Below are 26,572 nucleotides of genomic sequence, written 5' to 3'. Positions count from 1 at the left end.
TTAAGAAGTTCGAATACCTCTGAGAACTTAGGCAGCGTCCATAGGACCCACAATAAACTCTTTATTTAAAATAAATAAAAATAGAGGAGTCTAAAGCCAATAAATAATAGGGTTTGAACCGGTTATTTTGGGCAACCACAGTGATATATATATAATTGAAGTTTGTAAACGGGCGATCGAACACGTCAAAACGACATTCCATAAACAATATCCAGCGTTGTCTTCGCAATGACTTTGCCAAAACGATCCGACTCTAGGTTGCTTCAAATGGAATGCTCCAGAAATCAAAGGCTTCAAGATCTTCAAGTTCATAACCTTTTCTCTTTTTCTTATTTGATAAACGGTGCTTACGGATTATCAGGGAAATTATGTAATATCACTACGGTGTGCCCATGGACAGAATGAGGAGGAGTTGCGAACGAGCAAACTTTCACTTCTGACGGAGAAAACACTGGACTTAAGACGTATTCGACTTCGTTGCTTGAAGCTGGAGCAGCGAGTCCCCGAATTGACCTTGCAGATTTTGATGAAAGAAGACGAAATGCGGAGTATCGAAACCAAAAATGAGCAGCTCAACTCAAAACTCAGGTTCTTTAACTCAGATGGAGCACATGTCGTTTTGTTTTAGAATTTCTGGCAAGAATGTGTCAGGAAAAACGGGATGTTTTGCATAATGCGTTTTCACCTGTTATTTTTTGGAAAATGTTCCTATGAATGTGCTTAAATTGTGTCAAAGAACTGAAAGGTTTCACATATGCTTTAATTTTTCGAAAGTCCGGCAATAGTTGGATTTTTGCTATGAATCTTGAAAAGAATCTGAATTTTCCGTGTCAATTATCCAGAGAATAAGTCAAAAAAATTAATACGAAGTACCAAAGCGGAAAATGAGCGACTAACCTCAAAGCTTATGTCCTTGAAGTCAAACTATTTGCATTTGGCCATAAATTGTAACTTCTGGCATGACTGAGTTCTGAAGAACTGCAAATTTGCATAATTACGTTTTAACCTTGTTTCCCGAAAATGTTAATAATGCCTGAATCATGTTAACGAACTAAAAGTCCTTTTAAACGCTTTTATCATTTTCGGAAAATGATGCAATGCTATATGGCATTTTGTTGCGCATTTTGAAAAGAATGTGTATAAATATGGTTTGTCATGCCCATTAGCTACAGAATACTTCCAATATAAGTTTAGGTACTTCATATCGACCGGTGTATATTTTAATCGCATCTGCTGAAAAAAATATTTTAATCGCATAATGTGTGTTTAAACAATTTATTTTTCCCGAAAATATTACAATGAAATGTGTCAAGGACCTAAAAGATTTTCACAATGTTATTATATTTTCAAAATGCTGCAATAGTACATCACGATTTGTTATGGATTTTGAAAAGAACTTGCATAAATATGTTTTTTCGATGTCAAGCATATATATAATACGTCCAATTTGCCATCCTCTTGCGATTCAGGGAAGTAACTAGCGAGATTTATGAGGCAGAGGAAGAAAGAAACCGGAATCAGAATTATTATGAGCTTCAGAAGCAGGAAATGCAAAAGTTCGAAGAAGAGTTTGAACGGCGTTGGTTAACCTTAAGGTCCGAGGTGGAAAGTCTGGAAAAAATTGTAGGTCAGGTAAACTTTTGCAATCAGTTTCAGTTAATAATATACTTTCTGTTTAATTTGCAAAACACTGCATCCAGGCATGACATACAAAATACTTTCTAGCTTTATTTTCTGTTGATTTAACATTAATAGTTTTAAGATATTCAAAGTTCAAGGGGCATTCATTTCTCCTAATATGGGATTCGGTACAGTGGATTTCTGTCTTTACTCTTTACTGGGCAGGCGGTGGATTGAGAGTCACGGTATACTTGACCTGCCCGGACCTTGATCACTTGTATCACAGCACAGACCACGCCACCTCTGCATTCACATCATAGGAATCTCGCTTCTTTATTCGTTATTACATCTTGCTTTTTCTTTCGCGATTGTATCTATATCCAGAACTAAATTCGTTTAATCATTGCAGTTTGGGTCACTTCTGATATTCCAGTTAAACCAAAATAAAATGCGGTATTTAATAGACTTCCAAACACAACTATTCTTTAATCTAAAGTTATTTAATTTAGTCTAACATTTTTTGGGGGTAAATAAATTATTTGTGTTTAATAAAATGTGGTATTTAAAATGTGGTTTGAACGGCGTTGGTTAACCTTAAGGTCCGAGGTGGAAAGTCTCGAAAAAATTGTAGGTCAGGTAAACTTTTGCAATCAATTTCAGTTAACAATATACTTTCTGTTTAATTTGCAAAATACTGCATCCAGGGATGACATACAAAATACTTTCTAGCTCTATTTTCTGTTGATTTAACATTAATAGTTTTAAGATATTCAAAGTTCAAGGGGCAGTCCATTTCTCCTAATATGGGATTCAGTACAGTGGATTTCTGTCTTTACTCTTTAGTGGGCATGCGGGGGGTTGAGAGTCCCGGTATACTTGACCTGAAATGATCACTTGTATTAGAGCACAGACCACGCCACCTCTGCATTCACATCATAGGAATCTCGCTTCTTTATTCGTTATTGCATCTTGCTTTTTCTTTCGCGAGCGGCGATTGTATCTATATCCAGAACTAAATTCGTTTAATCATTGCAGTTAGGGTCACTTCTGATATTCCAGTTAAACCAAAATAAAATGTGGTTGTTAAAATTGGCAACTAGGGCCAAACTCCATGTGGGTCATCTTATTTATGGCAGCCAATATTTTTCTTGGACTCCTCTCATCGAGAGGTGTAGGATTGATCTAAAGATCATCCGATTCCGATAAGTATTCATGCAGATATGAATTTATCTGTGTTATGGGACAATTCGTCAAGGTCGGCCAACAACCAAATAACCCCCACTTGTGCTCAACGATTTAGTATAAATAGAGGTGCCTTGCAAGTCATTTGTACACACTTCACTCTTGATTTCTCTCCACTTGTTTTGGGTTTTAGTGGCAAGAGAAATCTTGGAGGATGAAGCCCTAGACACAGAAGGAAAGGAGTCTAAGCATGAAGCCTGGACGCAGTCATGAAGAGGCCTAATACTGCCCTGGCCACGGTCCTAAAGAGGGTGGTCTAGCCGCAGTCCAAGAAAGCAGATCTGGCCGCAGTAAAGAGGCTCCTATTCACTGCCCTAACCTGCTCCTATACGCTGCCCTAACCTGCCCTAATACGCTGTCTAAAGTATGCCCTAACCACAGTCAAAAGAGGCTACTTAGCCGCAACAAATAAGGGAGATCTATCCACTGTTTAGGGGAACCTCTATGCACAGTAAGGTAGTCCTTATGCGCAGTCATTAGGAGGCCTTAAAGGAGCCCTAGCCGCAGATCAAGAAGACCTATCCACAACAAAGAGAAATGCCCTAGCCGCACCAAGAAGAGACAGCATGGTAATATCGCTTTAGTACAACGTGGAGAGCCCAGATTAGAGGCCGGGTTGCTGTGGGAGTGCGGATTAGTTTGAGGACTATTTGAGGGTGCAAACAGGCCCAAGAATAGGGCTGTCTCAAGGATCTATGAGCTGTGTGTAGGGATGTTGAGGCCGAGTATCCTCAGAGCCTAATCAAGGTTGTTTGGACTGCAATCAAGGTAAAGGAAATCTGTTTTTGGGTGAGCTGTAGATGACAGCTGAGCTGTGAGAGGTAGCGTAGATTGTTGTGGTTAGGCCACAGGCCCTACCTCACTATTGAAGAGTAGCATAGGGTATATTAAGGGCTGTTCATGCCCATAACAACATCAAGTCAGGTGAACATCTCTCCTAGTATAGGCCGCAGCCAAGGAGGGCTGTTTGGGTGACTGTTTAGGGGCTGCCAATATGCCCTAACCAGTCACAGTCACAACAACTATATTGCAGACCTGAAACTGCAGTAAGACATGGTGATAGTACAGTAAGATGCATGGGCGGCATGGATGCAGTACAATGCAACACATTGGTACAACTTGGTGATGATGAGCATGATGTGAATAGTGCAACAGCAAAAGATATTGAAGCAGCATGTTGAAGTGATGATACATTGCAGTATACATTGAGCATAGTGATAGGTACAATCATGATTAGTGAAGCATGATGAGATGCAACATAGTGATGATAGGTGTAGCGTGTTGAAGTGATGATACATTGCAGTATACATTGAGCATAGTGATGGGTACAGTCATGATTAGTGAAGCATGATGAGATGCAACATAGTGATGATGGGTGCAGTATGGTGCAGCATGATGATGAGGTGCAACTCAATGATAGGTGCAACATGGTGATGGAATCACCTTGGAGAATCAGTTGAAGCAACATGTCTTCAACTGAGTTCAACTACCTCATGTATCATCTTCTTAGAGATGATCTCTGCTCTTATAATGACAAGTCAAAATGTTGACTTCTGATGTATATGTACTTTCTCTCTCTTTGCTGAACTATTGAAGAACATATAAGAAGAATTGATCAAGGGTTTCCCCACATTGGGGTTTCTCCCTAGCTGGCGCCACATCTTGTGTCCTCTTGTCTTGGCTTCTCTTCTGCCATTTATGTTTATGTTCTATCTGCATTTTACTATCATGCTAAATGTGATTGCTAATCTAGAATTGATATTGAGCTAATATGGAAATTGAAGTAAAATTGCTCTAAGCATAGAACATACCTAAAATATGGTATCAGAGTTGAGGCGAAGACAAAGCCCAAGCAAGAGTGAAAGAGCAATCACCGAATACAGTTGGAAAGGACAAAAGGATCAATGGATTCCTCATGCCTCTTCAAATTCACCAAGGGTGAAGTCGAAGCAGAGAATTTTATCAGAATGGCGCAGTGGAAGCTTCTGATGGCCTACCTTAAACTCACTTCAGTGGGAAGTCTGAATCTAAGGGTGGAAGGAAAGGATTTGCCTTGCTTGCAATAAGTTCGGCCATTATGCGAAGAAGTGTCCGAATGGTAGGGACACATCACTTGATGATGATAACAATCATTCCAGGGACATCTTTAATGATCGGAGGAATGATAGGTAATGCAGGTCATCTAGGAAATGACCGACTCTTCAGAGAAAGCAAGGAACCCCAGGTATGAAGAATCAAATGTTGTTTTTGGTAAGATAAAGAAGTATTATCTTATATTGGCTCTCTCCTCTAGACTCTTTGGGAATTTGGCTTATTGATTGTAGTGCATCAAGGCACTTCATCGGATAGAAGGGTGCTCTCTCTAATTTGGTAGAGATGGAAACAATCGTGGGATTATACTTGGAGTCATTGCCACCTATCCCGGAAAGGGTGTAGGGAATGTTACCCCTCAATTGAATGAGGGTAACTCGATTCATTTACAAGAATCTCTTTATGTACCTAATCGCAAGAAGAACCTGGTGTCCATTTCGGCAATGGAAGTCAAAGGTTTCAGGGTGGCATTCATCGATGGAAAGGTACTTTTACTAATGGGTTTGGGATTGGCAATTTGTATCAAGTTGCAGGAAGTCCATTGAGTACCATGTCGATTGACACATATCTTCTATAGCACCGGAGGTCTACTCATTATGGATGTGAGTCAGATGGTGACAGGGATGCCTGAATTCAAGAAGAACATGAAGGTACATGTCCTAGATGTATCAAAAGAAAATCTTACAAGGGGACCATTCCCCTCATGTAGCAAGTCCAAAGGTTCGGAACAACCTGAGGGGTTGAGATTCATGATCAGGAATCTCATGTATGTAGGTTGAAGAAAGCTCTCTATGATTTAGAGCTAACACCTTGGGCTTGATATGAGAGGATTGATAGCTGTCTAATGAAGCTGAGATTTACTAGGAGTGAAGACGATCCAAACCTTTGCTTGAAGGTTGTGGATGATAGACCTCTCCTACTGGCACCTTCTGAGGACGACCTCTTTCTGACAGGTGCAGACCCTCTCATTTGCAAAAATAAGAGGGAGTTTGATTCCGGATTTGGAATGGTGAACTGCAAGCCCCCCGTGACTACCTCGATGGAGCTTAACTTTCAGAAGTTATGTGGTAGGTATGTCGGACTTGATTTGGGAAATGCCTCAAAGTTTCATAAACTCATTCTAGCATTAATGTTCTTGGTGAACTTCTCTCCGGATATATGTTTTGCAGTTAGCATGTTGAGCTCATATATGGTTGAGCCTCACTGGATTGGTGCCAAGAATCTTCTGAGATATCTTCGGGTCACAATCTCTCATGGATTGAGATACACTGCCGAAAATGTGAAGCTGCATGATTATTCGAATGCTGACTGGGCAGACAGTGTGGAGGATCGCAAGAGCACTTATGAGTGTTGGTTCTCTTTGGGTTCTGCTACAATATCCTAGATGAGCAGGAAGCAGAAGATGGTTGCTTTGAGCACTGCTGAGACCGAATACATAGCTACGAGTATGACCTCGTGTGAAGCTGCCTAGTTGAGGAAGCTCTTCAGTGAGCTATTTGTACACATGATGGATACCACCATGATCTTTTGTGTCAACCAGAGGGGGATTCGATTATTGAGGAATCCTGTATTCTATGATCGGTCCAGCATATAGACATTAGGTACCACTTTATCCGGGATATGGTACATCGATGATCAAGAAGGCTCCTTCGCATTGGGACTGATTTGCAGGTCGCCGACATTCTGTCGAAGCCCCTGGGAAAGGTCAAATTTGTGACTTTTCGAGAATGACTAGGAGTTGTGGAGAAACTCTCTCCTAAGGATCTTATATGATATGGACATTGAGCTCTAGGAGCTCCAGGGGGCTTGGGGGTACATCGTGGAGCGATGAGCAACCATAGGGTGAGTGGTCCAACCTTCCCCTAATGGTTTTCTATGTAGGCAGGATGAGTAGTTCATCCTTCTCCTGCTGAGACAAAATCATAGGGTGAGTGGTTCAACCTTCCCCTAGTGATCTGTTGTGTATAGGGTGAGTGGTTCAACCTTCCCCTAGGATACCCCTCGCGACATGTAGGCAGGATGAGTGGTTCATCCTTCTCCTGCTGAGACATCCTACCCATGCATTATGGGACTCATGGGAAGTACCTCTCATCTGGCCAATGAGCCGGGAAATGAGGATAGGGACCATAGTAGTACCGATGGACGCATCGTGTTACTGTTGTACTCCCTGTGCTAGGATGATATTGATCCGGGATCAATGAACTGACTTCGGGTTAGTATGAGTGATTTGAGACACTCTTTTGATAGTGATCTGGGATCAATGAAACTAACTTCGGGCTAGTAAGAGTAATATAACTCACTCTCTTTTGGAACTGATCTGGGATCAGTAAGAGTGGTATGACACACTCTCTTCATATGGGATTGACTTCGGGTCAGTAGAGAATGGTATGAGACATTCTCGATCAATTCTTCTTCTTCATGGTTCAACAGAGCAGAGCAAAGCAGTACAGGGCACTGATGGCAGAGATAGTACAATCTGGCAGATGGATTAGTGGATGGAGTTCTCCCTAGTTGAGAGGGAATGTTAAAATTGACAACTAGGGCCAAACTCCACGTGGGTCATCTTATTTATGGCAGTTGATATTTTTCTTGGACTCCTCATCGAGAGGTGTAGGATTGATCTAAAGATCATTCGATTCCGATAAGTATTCATGGAGAAATGAATTTATTTGTGTTATGGGACAATTCGTCAATGTCGACCAGCAACAAAATAACCCCCACTTGTGCTCAACGTTTTAGTATAAATAGTGGTGCCTTGCAAGTCATTTGTACACACTTTACTCTTGATTTCTCTCCACTTGTTTTGGGTTTTAGTGGTAAGAGAAATCTAGGAGGATGAAACCCTAGACGCAGGAGGAAAGGAGTCTAAGCATGAAGCCTGAACACAATCATGAAGAGGCCTAATATTGCCCTAGCTGCAGTCCTAAAGAGCGTGGTCTAGCCGCAGTCCAAGAAAGGAGATCTGGCCGCAGTAAAGAGGCTCCTATTCACTGCCCTAACTTGCTCCTATATGTTGCCCTAACTTGCCCTAATATGCTGTCTAAAGGATGCCCTAACCGCAGTCAAAAGAGGCTACTTAGCTGCAACAAATAAGGGAGATCTATCCACTATTTAGGGGAACCTCTATACACAACAAAGTAGCCCTTATCTGCAGTCACGAGGAGGCCTTAAAGGATCCCTAGCCACAGATCAAGAAGACCTAGCCACAACAAAGAGAAATGCCCTAGCTGCAACAAGAAGAGACAACATGGTAATGTCACTTTAGGACAACGTGGAGAGCCTAGATTAGAGGCTGAGTTGCTGTGGGAGTGTGGATTAGTTTGAGGATTGTTTGAGGGTGCAAACAAACCCAAGAACATGGCTTTCTCAAGGATCTAGGAGCTATGTGTAGGGCTGTTGAGGCTAAGTATCCTCAGAGCCTAATCAAGGTTGTTTGGACTGCAATCAAGGTAAAGGAAATTTGTTTTTGGGTGAGCTGTAGATGACAACTGAGCTGTGAGAGGCAGCGTAGATTGTTGTGGTTAGCCCGTAGGCCCTACCTCACTATTGAAGGGTAGCGTAGGGTATATTAAGGGCTGTTCATGCCCAAAACAACATCAAGTCAGGTGATCATCTCTCCTAGTATAGGCTGCACCCAAGGAGGGCTGTTTGGGTGACTGTTTAGGGGCTGCCAATATGCCCTAACCAGTCACAGTCACAACAACTATATTGCGGACCTGAAACTGCAGTAAGACATAGTGATAGTACAGTAAGTGCATGGGCAGCATGGATGCAGTACAATGTAGCACATTGGTATAGCTTGGTGATGATGAGCATGATGTGGATAGTACAACAACAAAAGGTATTGAAGCAGCATGTGATGATACATTACAGTATACATTGAGCACAGTGATGGGTACTGTCATGATTAGTGAAGCATGATGAGATGCAACATAATGATGATAGGTGCAACATGTTGAAGTGATGATACATTGTAGTATACATTGAGCATAGTGATGGGTACAATCATGATTAGTGAAGCATGATGAGATGCAGCATGGGGCAACACAGTGAAGTGCAGCATGATGATGGAGTCACCTTGGAGAATCAGTTGAAGTAGCATGTCTTCAACTGAGTTCAACTACCTCATGTATCATCTTCTTAGAGATGATCTTTGCTCTTATTATGACAAGTCAAAATGTTGACTTCTAATGTATATGTACTTTCTCTCTCTCTGCTGAACTATTGAAGAACATATAAGAAGAATTGATCAAGGGTTTCCCCACATTGGGGTTTGTCCCTGGCTGGCGCCACATCTTGTGTTCTCTCGTCTTGGCTTGTCTTCTGCCATTTATGTTTATGTTCTATTTGCATTTTACTATCATGCTATGTGATTGCTAATTTGGAATTGATATTGAGCTAATATGGAAAATTGAAGTAAAATTGCTCTAAGCATAGAACATACCTAAAATTAACATAGTTTTAAGATATTCAAAGTTCAAGGGGCATTCCATTTCTCCTAATATGGGATTTAGTACAGTGGATCTTTGTCTTTACTCTTACTGGGCATGTGGTGGGTTGAGAGTCCCAGTATACTTGACCTGCCTGGATCCTGATCACTTGTATCAGAGCACAAACCACGCCACCTCTGCATTCACATCATAGGAATCTCGCTTCATTATTTGTAATTACATCTTGCTTTTTATTTTGTGATTGTATCTATATCCAGAACTAAATTCGTTTAATCATTGCAGTTAGGGTCACTTCTGATATTTCAGTTAAACCAAAATAAAATGTGGTATTTAATAGACTTCCAAACATAACTATTCTTCAATCTAAGTTATTTAATTTAGTCTAACATTTTTTGGGGGTAAATAAATTATTTGTGTTTATATTACATGTTGAGGAAATGTTGGGATAGGGTCCCCTAGGGTCAATTTTGGGGCAAAAAGCCCAAGTTTTGTTGTAAAGAATGTAAAGTCTCCGCAAGTTGTGGTCGCGGAGCAAATAGATAGTAAAGTGTCATAAAGGGTTTTACCCTTATTTTATGTAAGTTGTGTCGGCTTGTATAGACCTACCCATGGTCAGCAGACCATGGGAGTGTATAAGTAGGAAAGTCTTAGAGAGTTGAAGACAAGTAGATATCAATGGAGACAAATGTAATGGGTCATTAAGAGTAAGAGCGAAGAAGTCTTAGAGTAGAAGAGAGGCTTTGCAGCTGTGTGGGCAGAGGTCTAGAGTAGAGTTCACAGCGGAGTGTGCGGACCCCTGCAGCTAGAGTAGAGTCCGCAGTTGAGTGGGCGGACCCCTGCAGCTGAGTGCGCAGGGAAGTCTTGAGTCTATAAGAAGAACTGAAGTATTAATAAATAGATTATCCTAGAAATTCTTGTGTTTATCTATTTCCTTATGTTATGAATGAATGCGCTATTATGTTATGATGAATGATGGGTTTTTGAATTAATACTGTATTGATGCACAATTTTACATGATTTATATTGTCATTTGAACACAAGTAATAATAACTGTTTACATGAAGAATATCTTTTTGCATGTCAAAGTTATCGAACACTTCAGCCGATCTGGGTAAATACAGAATTAGGAGTAATCACAGAGGCGCGTAAGTGGTTGATTCACCTGTTTAGGGTCCACGAAAGATAGTCGTAGACCTTCGCAAAGGTCTAGAGGTTGGTTAAAGAAAGTTATATCGATAAGCCTTAAAGGCTTATCGATCTGCACGAAGGCAAGGTTAGGGCATAAAACGACATCACGCTCATCTTTGGGTGCGGAAACTTGGTTCCAACATCTCCCCATACTGCTTCGGGTGAGACTTCAGTTCGCGCTCCGCGGGTTGATGCTGAAAGGGCTAGTAGTGTAGGGATTTGTTTGGAAAACTTAACTTTGAATCTGGGCCAAGAACCACTAAGCCAACAAATGGTTCCATTGCCGGGACCAGAATCTGCATAAAGAGATGTGTGATGTTGCATCATTGGAATCCAACAAAGAAAGAAATTGCGGAGTGGTTGGATAGAAAGATCCACGAATTCATAGTGCAAGAAAACAGAAATCCGTGATTGACGAAAGAACAGTGGTGGGACAGGGATCTGTACACAGAGTTACACAAAATTTTCTTCTGTTCCTTCCTGATCGAACTATACGAGTGGATCGCTAAATTGGCAGATGGCCAAGGAAGGTGGAGGCTTGACGGTCCGATAGTGTGGACCCCGGAGCTAGTGTGGAGATTGGAAGCCTCTAAAGACAAGATCGCGCACGCTGTCGATCACTGGCTTGATTGTGTCATCAGAGGATTTGTGACAGAATTCGCGGTCGATACCTCGGTCAGTTACAATGAAGTAGAACGACGCTTCTTCAAGGGACCGTGAGGTAAGTATTTGAGATCTTTGAATACTTGGATTAATATGCTCTTGTGTGAAAAGTGGGTTGTGCCATTACCTTGATGTTTGGAGCTACGCGAAGTGGAAAGCTCTTAAGGGATAGAGGAAGAACAGGACCTGAATATAGCCCGTTGATTGAGCCTCTTCTGAGTGACGACGAAGGAGCAACACAAGCTTCACCGCAGAGCGCTATCCAGTTAATAAGGCAAGGATTCCCGCTAATACCCCATCCGCGCACACCACTTCCATCTTCACCTCCACAGCATACACCTTTGCCCACACTGCCACCACCTCCGCCGCTGTTCAATATGGCGAATATAGTGAAGTTGCCCGTTTTCAAGGGCTTAGGAAATGAGGACCCAGACTAATTCTGGTTCTTTGTGAAGGATGTGTGAACAACCCAGAATATTATAGACAGTCAGATGAAGAAAGCAATGTAGGTTACTGCTCTACAGGATCGCGCGCTAACATGGTACATTAAGTACTGTACCAATAACCTGACGACTTCGTTAGCAGACATTCAGATTGTGCTGAATAAGGAATTCAGTAGGCCCAAGTTTGAATCACAATCAGTCATTGGATTCAAGGAAATCATGATGAGGCTTGGCGAAACACCCTGGGAGCTGGATCAGAGATTGAAATGCCAGATCCGTGAAGCTAACATGAATCTTACGGATGGGCAGCACCGCGAATGGTTTGTAGCTTCGCTCTTGCCTCACCTAAGGGTTGCCTTATCACAACAAAAGATTGGGACCCAGGCAGAAGCCCTGGAAATTGCGATGAGACTGCATGAGACATCGATTCAAGACGCTGCTTTGGGAGTACAACAGATTCACGCGGAGTTGCAGAATATTTGCCTAGAGTTTCAAAGTCCTAAGAAGGATAGAGTGGCTCATCTAGAGGTGCACGAAGAAGTTTGGTCCCCAAAGTGTAAGAGCCAGGGGCATGATAAAGATCACTGCCCTGTCTTCGCGAATTATGTTGCAGGAGGAGGACAAAAGCCTCTAGGGCCGGAAGCTCAAGCTCAAGTATAGGGTCCGCACTGTGGTGCACTATCTGTCAAGTAGCTGGAAAACATGTAACAAACAATTGCCACTTGCTGCAGAATTTTGTGCAGACACTGCAACAACTCTTCTACAACTTTTGTAAATCGGTGGGTCACGATGAGTGCAACGGCCGTAGCTATGAGTTACAATTGTGGAGTGCCAGGACACTACACACGGGAGTGTACGAACCTGACGGTCCAGTCGTGTCGACACTGTACTCAGTTTGACCACGCAATAGAAGACTGCCCTGTATTGATAACTAAAATGCAGGAGAAGAGGGCGCAGCCTCAGCAGCCTACCCAGAACCTGTAGATGATGAGGGTTGAACCCCATGAAGAAGATCCTAATGTGAATATCGTGCTGCGAAGTGGAATGACGATTGGTGAAGATAAAAGAAAGCAACCTGAAGAAGGTGAGTGGGTCCGCAAGGTTCCAGAAAAAGAGGTTTGTTTTGATTTTAAGCGTGCGAAAGAAACGTTCATGGAAGCAAAGAAAAGCTTTGCTGAGGCCTCTACCTCAGGAAGTCAAGATCAATTGTCTGAAGAAATGGACCCCTCCATGCTTACTACCTTTTTGGAGACCTGTATGAAGTTGCTACGTGATAGCAAGGCCGTGAAAGGGTTATAGGAGTTGATAAATAAATGTGCCGGTAAAGAAAATGCTCTTGAAGGACCTTGCGTAGTTAGGAAAATTGGTAAGCATAAGGCAAGAACAGGGCGTGAGATGAGGCTCACTGCGCAAATAAGAGAGTATGAAATGGATCAAGTTTTCTGGATTTAGGGTCGGATGCAAATGTACTGCCTAAATAGACATGGGAAAGAATGGGGAGACCTACGCTACAGTGGTCTCCGATTCAATTGAGGATGGCAAATCAACAGAAGATTATCCCCATGAGAAAGTTGCAGGGAGTGACAGTAGATATTGAATACGCGAGCGCGTTGGCTGATTTCAAAGTGATAGAGATTGTCGATGACAACAATCACCATCCCGCACTCTTTGGGACTGATTGGGCTATTGACACGAATGGGGTAATCAATTTGAAGAAGCTAACACTGTCATTTGAGAGGAAATCGCTCCGCGTAGTAGTACCTTTGGACCCTGCTGAAGGACCACGTATACTGAACCGATCCGTGATTACAAAAGTGATGATGATTTGGACCAGATCTACAAAATAACAGCGCGAGACCAAGATTGGGTGAATCCGACAGCAGATGGACGCATTGCATGGGACTGTGAAAGTTCTTGTACATTAGATTCCGATGAGGAGTTGGAACACTGGCAAAATAGGTTGCACGAAGTATCTATGCTGCGCTGTAATATGATGACTAAATCGCTGCTTTGTTGATCTGAATTGGATCCTAAAGGACTCTCTAAGTTTTCATAACTCTATAAAATTCATGCCAAAGTTTCAAAGTCTTACAAAGGTCGAGCTTATCAGAAATATCCTCGAACAGTTTTAATTTGTGAGCAGCGCCGAGCAATGAGGACCCTCGGTCAAGCGCGCAGACCATTGGCCCATGGTAACGCGTGCTGTCACGAAACAACAAAACGGGAAGTTTTTTTGAAAAACGGGGGAGGTTTATGATATGCGATTAGGTAAACCCCTCAGAGAAGAAAAAGCCCCGAGCGACCCGGACCTGAAAATTAAAAAAATTGTGCGAAATTTGCCGATTCCGTCAGAGGCGGGTCCCACACGAAAACCGACAGGATATCGAAAGGGCTTCGAGCGGTAAGCAGTTTCAACCAAGTCCCGCCCGATGCCACACACTGGGTGCCACGCGTCCGGTGGAAGAGAGAGAAAACCGCTCACATCGGACGGGTAAACGTCATGCAACTTACCCGCCCAATATGGACGGAGACCATAGGATCTGGAGGCTCCAGATCGACGACGGACATACGATCCGACAGATGATCGGATTCAACGGGGTAAATAGGCCGAATTGTATAGGGGTAAATTCTTATAGATCTTCAATTGACGAATTCCAAGACCTATGACACTTGACCAAGACCCTCCAAGACCAAGTCAAATCTTTCCTTTTTTCCAAAAACTTCTGCAGTTTCGATCCCCAACAAATTCTTCTGCAACTTCGACTAGCAAATTCTTCTGCAACTTCGACCCAACAGCTTTAGTGCTTCTACCTTTCACAACTTCAACCTAGCTGCAACTTCACAACTTTGATGCAGCGTCACATCTTCGATGCAGCTTCAAAACTTCGATGCATCTTCAGAGCTTTGATGCAACTTCAGAATTTCGTCTTGCCTAGTAACTGTAAAAACCCTAACATGAGAGGGAGAGAGAGAGAGAGAGAGAGGCCTGAAACTTTGATCTTGCTCTTATTCGTCCTTTTCCAACTTCTATCTTGTGGAGATCGAACTTGCTTGAGAGTGTGCCCAAATGAGGTCGAGTTCCTTCTTATTTATAGGCTCTTGAGGGGTACAAATTGCTATCTTTAGGCTGACTTGTCCCTTCATGTAGGCCGACTTGATCTTTGCACCATGATGAAGTCTTGGAGGGTCTTTTGACTCAAATAAATTTTCTTTACAATATGTAACATGCCCAAAAGGGTCTTTCATACATGACAATGACTCAATTGACTTGTAGACTCAATGACAAGCCCTAGAAGCACTCAATGGGTGCTTGACCTAAAAATAAATCTCCCTTGAGCATGAAACCCATGCCCCAAGAATAACAATAATAAATTTATTTTTCTCTTGTCATTGAATACATAAAATCTTGATTACATATGTCATTATGAAGATCGAACCTAGTTACATATTTCAACACTCCCTCTTAACTAGGGATGTATTCATAATCCATACAAGGAACTTGGACATTCTCAATCTAAAGAATTCTCATAAGAAGAGTCGGATTGGTAACCCATTTGTATAGTATCATATCATCCAACATTATCACATAACAAGGCCTTGACTAACAACTCTATCTCTCCATAAGATCATAGCACGATGCTGGCGAGACCAATGATTTATAGACACCATTATCATTGTCTCTCAAGGAACATACCCCACTCGAGTGTTCATAGGGTATGTCCTTCTAGGACAATTCTTATCTTGGATTCCTAGTGCTCAAAGAATATCAGTCCTCTACAACTACTCTTACCTTGGATGCCCTACCACATCCTCAAAGAGTAGCAGATACCAGATGCTTACACAATCCTCCATTCTTTCTTCCTGTTGTCGCATATAATGTCTAGACATCGCGACAACGGCTCAGATAGGGGGCTGTCACCCTGATCCCCAATCTCTTCGTTTAAGCTGTCTCCCTACAACATGCTAAGGGGGGTAGACCCTATGAAAAAGTAGAATGAAAAAGAACTAGTTGGGAATCAGCGAGTTCGGGAGACACAACGAAGCGATCAAGTACTTGATTAAGATTTAGCAAGACTTATAGGATTTGATTAGATTTTAAACGATTGATACCAGTGCCTTATGGAGTCAACAATCTTGCTAGGGAAATTAAGACCAAGTAATCGATTAGCAACTGCTTCTTAGATGAATGACTATTTTATATGAAATGCAGATCCTAAAACTAAAGTGAGACGCAAGAATCTTGGTTAATTTTAGTTAAATGCCTATTTAAATGTGAACCCTTCAATCCTTTCTGCGTTGAGCTTGATTTCGTAGTAATTGGCAAAGAGAAGATCAGGAGAAGTACACTAAGGTGTGATTAAGGATACCTCTCCTTAAATTCTAACATACCCGGTGCCTCCAGCGCTGCAGAGAACTGTGGCTTTGATGACTAGAAGGTCACCGTTTTAAGTACTATTAAAACAGGGTTTTCAAGAAAATACGGATGGAGATCTATCTGTCTATCGACCAAGCTTATGCTTGGAAGTAAATTTTATCTATGCAAAGTTAACTTATATGCAAATGCACCGGAAGATGAGATGAAGTTAGACTCGAGAATGGGAAAACACTTATGCTGCAAAAGCCCTCAATTACCCAAATGAAATGCTTGCCTTTTTTTAGATGAAGACTTAGAAAATAAACTCTTGAAGATACTATAGTTAAAACACTAGCTTATTTCAAATCTTTTTGATACAATTTAGCTCAAAGAGAACAAAAACAACTTTGCAATTCGATATCAATGTCAACAGATGCTCAAAAAAATACTTAGTTTATGAAACAAAGGATATGCATTTTATCACAATTCCATGACAGAGTACTTAATTTTCAGAAATTAATTTTTAGGACAGCGGTAAGAAAAACTTTATGACAGCAGCAATATGACAATGAAAACAGTAAGCTATCAATGATATCTTTATGCCAAAAATTTACCGAAATTTTTCCAAACTTGCCCACATGAATTATAAAAAATTTTCAACTTGTTATGATGTGATTTCCGGAATTATATCAGATCTAATATACTTATTACAGCCAACAATTAAAACATGAAATAAGCCTAATGATGAATGCCCAACTCAAGAAATTAATTCTTTAATGTATTAGACAACTTAGGAACTGATTTTAGGCTAACCCACATGAAATTTTTCCACTGTTATATTTCAGACTTCAGAAACAGAATTATTCAGAGATAATAGTGACCCAAAATGTAGATCTAGGCCAAATTCTTGATACACATCAAACATAAATGACTTATTAATGTATTTAGCAATTTTTTTAGTTAATTTCAAACCACTTAGATGTGTTTTTCACCACTATTAGAAAGGTATATGATTGTTGTAGCAAACAACGAGGAAAAAGATGGTTTAGAGATCAAACCCTTAGGCCCTAGGCCTTGAAGATCGCTTGCTCAAGTTGCCAAAAAAAAATTTCAATATCTGAAACTCAAATTTTTACCAAATTTTCTGCAAAAACCCACTAATGATTAGCTTCAGAAAATTAAATATTCAAATAAGAAATGGAGCAAGGGAATCTAGGGCCAATGAGATCTAGCTCAGATCTGAAGATTTACTTGGCTGATTTTTTAGATCTATTCTGGCAAACAATCTTTGAGCCCAGATCTTGCCCTCCAGGGTCTAGATCTAGTTTAGATCCGAAGATTTACTTCGCTGATTTCTCAGATCTATTCCGACAAACAATCTTTGAGCCTAGATCTTGCCCTCCAGGGTCTAGATGTAGCTCAGATCTGAAGATTTACTTGGCTGATTTCTCAGATCTATTTCTGCACAAGTGAAAAGAGAAAAATCCAATACCCAATATGTACAAAAATAGAGAAAATCCCAAAAAATCAAGTGTTAAAATTCAAAATTATGTTACAAAATTTCAGATCTACACAAGTAAAAAACAAATCTATACAAATAATTTACAGATCTATCAGATCTAAGGAGTATGAGTCCAACTCTGCTCTTAGATCTGATAATCTAAGGCTCTTAATAGCCAGATCTATCAAAATTTCCACAAAATATTTAAAAGATTTTGAAATTTTAGAGAGGTACTAGCCCAAAAACACTATGCAGAAAAAAGATTATCGTTAGATAAATCCTGAGGCTTATATGAAGTAGGCTCTTCAGAAAATATGTGTTGAGAGTTAGTTGGTCCAACTGAGAACTATCCCCAAACGCTCAATGAGAACCTGAGAGATCTTCTGCAAACACTAGATCAACCATCAAATCAAGTAGAGAAATAGAACAACAATAAAATCATGAAGATATAGAGATGCTTGCTACTTCAATCAAAATTAAAAATGTTACCCTAGATCCAACAAATTGAATAAGATACTTTTATTCAGATTATTCTAAGAGAGCTATTGATTGATAGTTTTCACATAATATTAAGCAAAAATTAAAACAATGTTACCATAAATTCATTAAGAGGAACATTACAGCACATTGAAACCCCAAAAACTTTTGCATTAATTCAAAAAAGTATACAAGAGAGCTTGAGAGCTTAGTACACGATCCAGAGATCGGATGATCTCAACTGACAACTGACCTCCTATTTAAAGATAAATTTTCCAACGGCTAGTTCGAGTGATCTTTGTCAAAGTAATTTCAACCGTTGATGAGGATCCAAATTTCTTTTAATCTCATCCGTTGAAATTTTAATTATTGAGGAAATTTCGAATTTTTTAATTAAATACATTTTAATTAATTCAAAAATTAAATTTTTGAATTAATTTCCTCAAAATTTTGACTTTGACTTAACCCCAGGGACTAAAGGCTTAAATTTAACAAAATAATCAATTAACCTTAGTCCCTGGACCTTTTAAAATTCAATTTTTAAAGGACCCACGAATTTTGTCTTTGGAAAATTTAAATCTACCTAGGATTTATAATTAATTAAATTTTTGGCTTAGGATTTTAATTAATTTTGCCCAGAAAATTTAATTAATTAACCTATGAGGGGGTAAATTATTTTTCTAATCCTCAAAACACTTTACATCATGATTTTTACATTTTTTACATCTCAAGGGAAAAACCCAATTGCAAAAGACCTTCACAGACTACCCAGTTTTGTGACACAAAACATAATCTAGCAGATCAAACAATTTGTAATAAAATAACCTAACCAAATAGTTAGGATTATTCCCAAATCACTTTTACATAGACTTGATCTAGAACACTAGGACTCCCTAAAATCCCAGTGACAAAATCCACTTTCACTTTGGGGTAAGGCTGAAGGAAAACACTGCCGACCATCCAAGAATGGATCGGTGAGACAAAAAACCTCCCGGAATGTAGATCGTCACCAAAAAATTATGTTTACCTAGGTAATTACATATACGACACGGATCTGCCGAGATTATTTACAATTTACACATGCAAAAAGGGTTTACAACATAACATGATGATCTGACTGATGATGATAGTTGAACGGCACGGACAGGTTGATCAGGCGCTATCCCCTTTGTGAAAAAAGGGGGTGTACTGCTATGGGTGGTTAACACGTAGTGGTCAAAACTTCCCAAAGTGAAGACAAGAATGATGTGTCTATCTCTCCTTCTCAGCTAGGGAGGATATACCCATTCCTATAAAGGAATGTACCCATTCCTACAAAAGGAATATGCCAAGTTCCCTCTCATCCCGGGACTTGTCCAAGCTCCCTCCTAACTAGGGACTTGTTTCCAGCAACAACTATCTATTCTTTGGTGGAGATCATAGGAACTATAGCTTCTTGTAGGGCTTCTCCTTTTGATGTCATGAATTTATTCTTCATTATTATGGAGCCTTCATCTTTTCTTTGTAGGGCATCGACCATCAATCACTTTCCTTCACAAACAATGTCAGTCATGTCATCATTTTCTTCATCGGAAAGTGATCTTCTAGTCCACATCTGACTTTCCTTCATACAACTACCTTTTCCATGTCATGTTTCTTTTAGGATCTTCTATCCCACCACATGAGTGCTAGTTGTAGGTGACATCTACAACTCTTTTTCCGGTAGCCCTGCATTAACCCATCTAGATGTTGTTCAAAAATAAAAAAATGAACATCAAATCAAAGTTACCTTTTGTGATGGCCCTTCATCATGACATCTTCTTGTAGCAACATCAACATCCTACATACATATTGACACATCTCCAAGATATTCAATGTCAAGGGTCTCCTTTCTTTCCAAACTTCATCAGAGTCTTTATACCTTTTCCATGGAGATGTCATGGCCAATTCTCCTAGTCATCAGATGTTGATTTCCTTTTCTACGTGCCCATAGTTTGCATATTTCACGATCTCTTCTTTGTTTCTTCACATATTTCTCCCCAAGAACTTTCATTCATAGTTCCTTCATCTTTGTCAACCACCTCATATTCCATACGAGGACATATTATGTTGATTTCATCTAGTCAATATATGAAACATGCCCTCATGCATCTTTCTAAAGGAGATCCCTTTTCTTTGATCATTCTCATGAGATAAAACATTTACCCATGCAACCATATGACGACATGACTCAATTAAATACATGCATACATAACTCTTTCCTTCTTTTGATCACCTAGGCTTTCTTCAGCAGCTTCCTTTCCTTGATTGAGAGTAGTTCAACTACCTTGACATGCTGCATTCCTTTGTCATCATAACGTCATTCTTCCAAACAATGAATCCCATACAAGGTGGAATTCTCAACGAGGCACTTGCTTCTTCCAAGAAGTGGACCTTTAAATGCTTCTTCCTAATGATGTATGATGAGCTTTACACTAGATGAATTTCTTCTAACCATAAGTACTACTTATGCTTTCAATGAGGTTACCAAGAGCTACTTTCTTCTATGATGACTGCTACAACCATGTAGACTTCTACTTCAACTATCTTTCAAGATTTTATAAGGATGTCTCGAGCTCTTGCTTTAATTGTATGCTTCTAACATGATGCCATCTTTTACTAAGATGTATCTCGTCATAATGCTTCTCATCTTGACTGCCATGGTGGAGGTCTTTTCACCTCCCACTTCTCCTTGCTATGAATTGGAGAAACCCTAATAGTGAAGATCTATCCCTTTGGATTTCTTCTCATCAGGTTCTTCTACTTCTTCAGTGATATGAGCCTCATTTCTTTCTTTCCTTTTGTTGTCTTCTTCGAATTTTGGACAATCTTTCTTGTGATGCCCATATTCCTGACAACCATAGCATTGGATCTTCGACATATCCTTCTTCTTCTTTTTCTGAGGACCAAATTTTCCAAACCTTCCTTTTCTCTTAGTCATGGCAGAAAATGCTTGAACTTGTTCACCTGGTCCCACATCGCTCTTTGCTTTTAACCTAGTTTCTTCAATTTTACACAATGACCAGAGTTCACTGAATGAGGTGGCTTCCTTCATTCCAGAAATGTTTGATACTAAGTTGCCCCATTCATTAGGTAGTGCATTGAATACATGGTGGTCATTTCCAATCTGACATGATTTCCCCCAACTCTTTCAGTTGGTCTCGTATTTCTGACACCCTTATGAAGTATGAGGCTATTCCTTCTTCCTTTGATATTTTCATGTTGTAGATCTTGAGCTTCTGCTTTTGGCAATTCAACAATTAAACCCTTAACATGACCAATGACTTCATTTTCTATGAGGATCAAATCTGTCCTCTTTTTCCATGCAAGATAGTTTGTTGACCCAACCAATTTGTTGCTCTCCTTGCAAAATGAAGTCATTTTAATAGATTCAAACATTGATATAAAGATACTTACTTGTGAAGATACTCCTTGATGACAATGTGAAAATTCCTGAATCTAACACATCAGAAACCCCTACTGCAATTTCTGGTTTACTATCTCCTACTTTTTCTTTCCGTTAACAAGTTATTTAATTTCATAAACATCGAAGTAAACACAAATGCAACCTTCACAGATATATAGATCATGCACTGAAGTAAACAGAAACAATAACACAAGGGACACTGTTATTTTTGGACAATCGTCCCTCGTAAAAACCCAATGCGGGAAAACCAATGTAGCAGATATGAGGGTTTTATTTTTAAGCAGATTTCTTGAATACAATTAGGGTGCCACTAAGTTGCAGGAAACGTGGCCCTAGGGGGCGTTTCGCTAGGGGAAACGAAACGAAACGCGTTTCCCCGTACCGTACGGCCTGGAAACGCGTTTCCGGCCGTACGGGCCACGTTTCCCCCAAAAAACATTTGTTTTTTTATTTTTTTTTTCTAATGTAGATCTCTTACATTTGTTTGCCCTAGTGTTGATATGCAGTTCATGGTAATGTTAAATTCTTAAAGTAAAAGTGATATTCTCCTTTATTTTTCATTTTCATCCTTTTACTTAAATTTTTAACATTACCATGAAATGACTCAGGATGTTTGAGAGTGGTTTCGCCGTCATTGGATTTCATATGGAGAAAGTAGAATTTTAGATCTTACTCAAAATCCAGCAGACTTATCTGTTTTTCTGGATTTCAGGATTGGGGGGATTTCAATGTTTCCATTGGATTTTATCATGTACTAGGGTATGGAACTTGTATTTAATCGAGAGAACAAAGCCCTCTATGCAGGAGAGACTCCCAATAATCAAGAGAATGTAGGGTACTAGGGTATGAAACTTGTATTTAATCAAGAGCACTAAGGTCATTCGACTATGTAGGAGGAGACTCCCAATCAACCACGAGACAAAAAATTAGAAATTTCTCGTGGCTGATTTTGGATATTTCTATTTTCATTACGTGATTATTCATGAGTAAATGTGATGTAAATTTAGATACTTATAGTCTATGCATTGACAATTGACAATTTTATCATAATGTAATAAATTAGAATGTATCATATATGCTTTATGATTGCACATATTTCTTAAATTCCTAATATATATATTCGCGTTTCTCCGTTTCCAAAATTTGGGGAGGTCGCGTTTCGTATCGCTTCCCATTTCGGAAACTCGTACCCGTTTCCCCGTTTCGTGCAACCTTGGGGTGCCAGAATGGCTAACCGATCAGAGAATATCCTCGGCAGTAGTACCTCTATCTGGAGACAGATATTTCGGAAAATCAACAACTGGATGATCAAAACCCACACTGACTCCGACTATTCCCTATGCTGGACAACGAAAGCTGCTCCAAGCACTGCTCAAGAACTGTGTCACTCCTCCAGGAGCTACATCACCCTATCCTGGCTCAGAATCTGCTGATCTGCTCGCAGTCTGCCCCACAAAATCTCCTAGTGCTGCCTCTAAAGCCCTCTACGACTTCTGCGTCAGCCTCTATGGCTTTTGCATTAGCCTCTACGGTGCTCTGCGTCCTCTCTGTCAACTCCTACGACCTCTGCGTCTGTCAACTCCTACGACCTCTGCGTCAGTCCTCCTATGGCCTGCGCTGTCTCTCCCGGCACTACACTGCCTCTCTGCTATGTATTCTTTGACCTCCTGCCGAACTGCCCCTCACTGCCCCTCACTGCAACTGATCACTTGCTCGATTTCCTTAGCAAACCTCGCCCCAGATAATTGAACTGACTGATCTCTCTTGGCGTATCTCCAACTGACCCTCAAGCCTTCTCTTATACTTTTCCTGTTGACGAATCAACGGCCGAGATTAAGTGCCTAATCAATGACTAAGATTAGAACTATCTTGATCCTCGTTACTTAAACTTTCTCACCCGTTTCTTATTAATACACATTAATATTTTTATTTTCCTAAGTTTAGACTTAGGAGCCCATTAAAAAAATTAATTAGTTTAATAAATCCTCATCGGGGTGGAATTTCTCCAAACGATTTCTGGGTCTTGGAGATCTCATGTGCTTTAGCCTCTCCACCAAATTTCATGGCTAGAGCACATCTGATGCTACCCAAAATCAACACTCCTTCTTAGTGAGGAATGTGCTCTAGCAATGCTTCACCATAGAAGCATCACACTGATCCTCCGCATCGATCCTCTGTGTTGATGCTTGGCTTGTCACCCCACATCCTCTACACTGCTACTCCCTGTACCGCTGCCCACGCCACTGCCACTGCCATTGCTACATCTATACTGCAGCGCCCTTTCAACATGCTGCATCATGCTGCCCATAGAACTGCCACTGCTAACTGCTGCACTACAACTCAGTTACCAAGAAGTAAGTAATTGACTTCGCCCAACAACTGACATCTTGGTCAGTTTGGAAGCCTCGTGATGATGAAGTTACCTCTGTTGCTATCCTGTGCTCCCTCTGCTGCAACCTCCACTGCGCTGCTGCAACCTCTTTTGTGCCTCTTGCACTGCTGCAACCTCCACTGCGCAGCAGCCTGCTACATATTTATGCACTCTAGCACTGCCTTGCCGCTCCATCACACCTTGCTCCACCCAACCCGTGTCATCATGCTACTGTCGTTAAGGGCTCTCGTAGAAGTATGTGAACCAAGAGTTTGGGCACCTCAAGGATCTTGTCCCTCCTTTTATAGTCCTCTCGATTACAGCTTTATGTCTCCCCACCTCTTCTTTAGAGGCGCATGAACACTCATGGCACAATCATCATCAACCTCGACATCCTTCTTTGCCTTTGCTGGAGCAGCCTTAGAGTCAGAAGCTTCTCCCTTGCCTTTCTTCCTGGGGCACTGAGAGGCATAATGTCCCAGCTCCCCACAGTTGAAGCACTTGACCTTGGAGATATCTTTCTTCTTCCTCTTTTGAACCCCCTATTGTCCCGTAGATGCTAGAGCTGCATCCTCCTCCTCCTCTTTCTTGATTCAAACTCCCTTACCGCTACTCCCCGCTTTGGTCAATCTCCTGAGCTCTTCCTGTCGAAGAGCTTTCCACATCTCCTCCCAACTAGGGAGAGTCGCTCTGCCCAAAATTATTTGGACAAACGTCTCTCAGTCCTCGGAGATTGCGTTCAGAGCAGTCCTGACCATGAACTCTCGATCCGGTGTAGAGCCCACAGAAGTAAGCTGGTTGCGAATTCCTTGCAAGCTGAGAAGGAATGGATGTGTTTCCTCTCCTTTCTGCATCTGGTATGACCTCAGCTAATTCTCTAATAACATCTTCTGCTGCACGGAAGAACCTTGGTATAAGGTGGTCAACATCTGCCACATCTCCCTTGTTGTGTTCTTCTCAATAATATGTGGTATGACATGATCTTTGACCCCGTCTAGAATCATGCATTTCGCCTTCACCTCAGCCTCCTCATACTTCTCATATGCATTAGGGTTAACTGGGACAACAACTGTTTTCAAGGCATAGTTCTTGATGTGATGTTTCTCCAAGATTACCAAGATCTTGGCCTTCAAGATGACAAATTTGGAAGCCCCGTCTAATCTATCCCGATCCCTTTGTTGTTGCACAGAATGTCTAGGCACAGCGACAACGGCTCAGATCGGGGGTTGTCACATTGATTCCCAATCACTCCATTTGAGTTGTCTCCCAATAGCAGACTAAGGGGGGTAGACCCTATGGAAATGGAAAAATGAAAAATTAGTTAGGAATCAACCAACCTGGGAGACACAACTAAGAAACCAGTACTTGTTTTAGATTGCGCAAGATTTTAAGGATTCAAAATGATTTGAAGAGAGTGATACCAGTGTCTTATGGAGTCAACTATCTTGCGAAGAAAATAAGGTTCAAGTAAAGGATGGGAAAGTGCTGCTAAATAGACTCGACTGTTTCATATCCAAATACAAACTTAAAACTATGTGAAATGCAGGGACTTGGTTAATTTTAGTTAAATGAGGGCCTAAAATTATTTATGAAATATTTCTTGAATGTTACTTAACTTAAGGCTCAGAAAGGTAGTGATATAAATGTGAAAGCAGGTACTTGTAACAACACTGCAAAATGTAAATTCTGCACAAATAATTACTAAAATGCACAATGGACCGAAATGTAAAATGCTGGAATAAAACACCTTTAAATTCAAAATTCATTTGTATGAAATACTCAATCAAGATTATTAGATGCATAAGTAAAACTAGATTAATGTTACTTGCATAAGCATGTAAAAAAACAAATGAACTTCAAAAATTAAACTAAATGTTTTAAACTCAGATCACATTAATAAAATATCAGTCTAGTAATCTGCTCTTGATCCAAAATGGATCTGACTTAGATTTATAAGTGTTAAACACACATGGGCAACAGCAAATAGGAAAGATAAAACATGACAGTACGATTTTTATTAACAAATGATTTACATTTATAGTACATGTTGTGACCGTTGGGTTTCACATCCCAAGGTCTCTTGGACTCCTTTTGTCCATTCGGCTTCCACACTAACCCATTGAGGATTAGGTGTCCAACATTCCCCCTTAATCCGAAGGGTTATGTATGAGTCCAAGAAGAGAGCTGTAATACAAAATGTGCAAAAATGCATGGCAGCACTAGGCTGAATGTGCTCTCTGAAATGTTGGTATAAAGGGCGGTGGTTTAAGGATGACCACCAACACTGGAACTCTTAGTGCAGTTCCCGGAACTCTTCCAACACTGGCAAGAAGCTGAAGTCTTCTGCGAGAGGAAGTGCTCCTATTGTTTTGAAGAGGGAAACCTTCAACCAATAAAGGGAGGTCTCACCTCGCATAAAAGGGAGAACTTCAACCTGAAAAGGGAAGTCTCAATCTGTGATGGTTTAAGGATGACCAACAACTCTGGAATGCTTAATGCAATTCCTGGAACTCTTCCAAAACTGGCAAGAAGCTGGAATCTTTTGCTAGAGGAAGTGTTCTCAATTTTGTTCATGTAATTCTTCCGAAACTGGCAAGAAGCTGAAGTCTTCTGCTAGAGGAAGTGTCCCAGATTACCCACTGAAGGCATGCTCAGGGGCATCTTTGTTTCTGGCTACAACTCTGAATCTGGTATGCAGGTTGTGGCTCAGGCTCGCTTGATGTGAC

The 26,572-nt window shown here is 40.7% G+C and overlaps 1 protein-coding gene across 1 annotated transcript in view; it reads left to right on the top strand.

Moving 5' to 3' along the window:
• The first annotated feature begins 217 nt into the window (after positions 1-217).
• The window catches only part of LOC149184436 (uncharacterized), a 93,303-nt gene continuing 66,948 nt past the window's right edge, over positions 218-26,572 (top strand). The window contains exons 1-2 of the mRNA XM_089415335.1: positions 218-588; positions 1,470-1,623. Coding sequence (XP_089271461.1) covers positions 527-588; positions 1,470-1,623 — 216 coding nt within the window. The 5' untranslated portion in view covers positions 218-526. The remainder of the gene's footprint in view (positions 589-1,469; positions 1,624-26,572) is intronic.

The sequence above is a fragment of the Pinus tabuliformis genome, chromosome 3_2, assembly GCF_031772625.1.
Source record: "Pinus tabuliformis cultivar Carrire ecotype Pingquan chromosome 3_2, CPIR1, whole genome shotgun sequence".
Taxonomy (NCBI): Eukaryota; Viridiplantae; Streptophyta; class Pinopsida; order Pinales; family Pinaceae; genus Pinus; species Pinus tabuliformis.
Note: the sequence above shows the minus strand (reverse complement) of the source record. Positions and strands in the feature narration are given on the sequence as shown.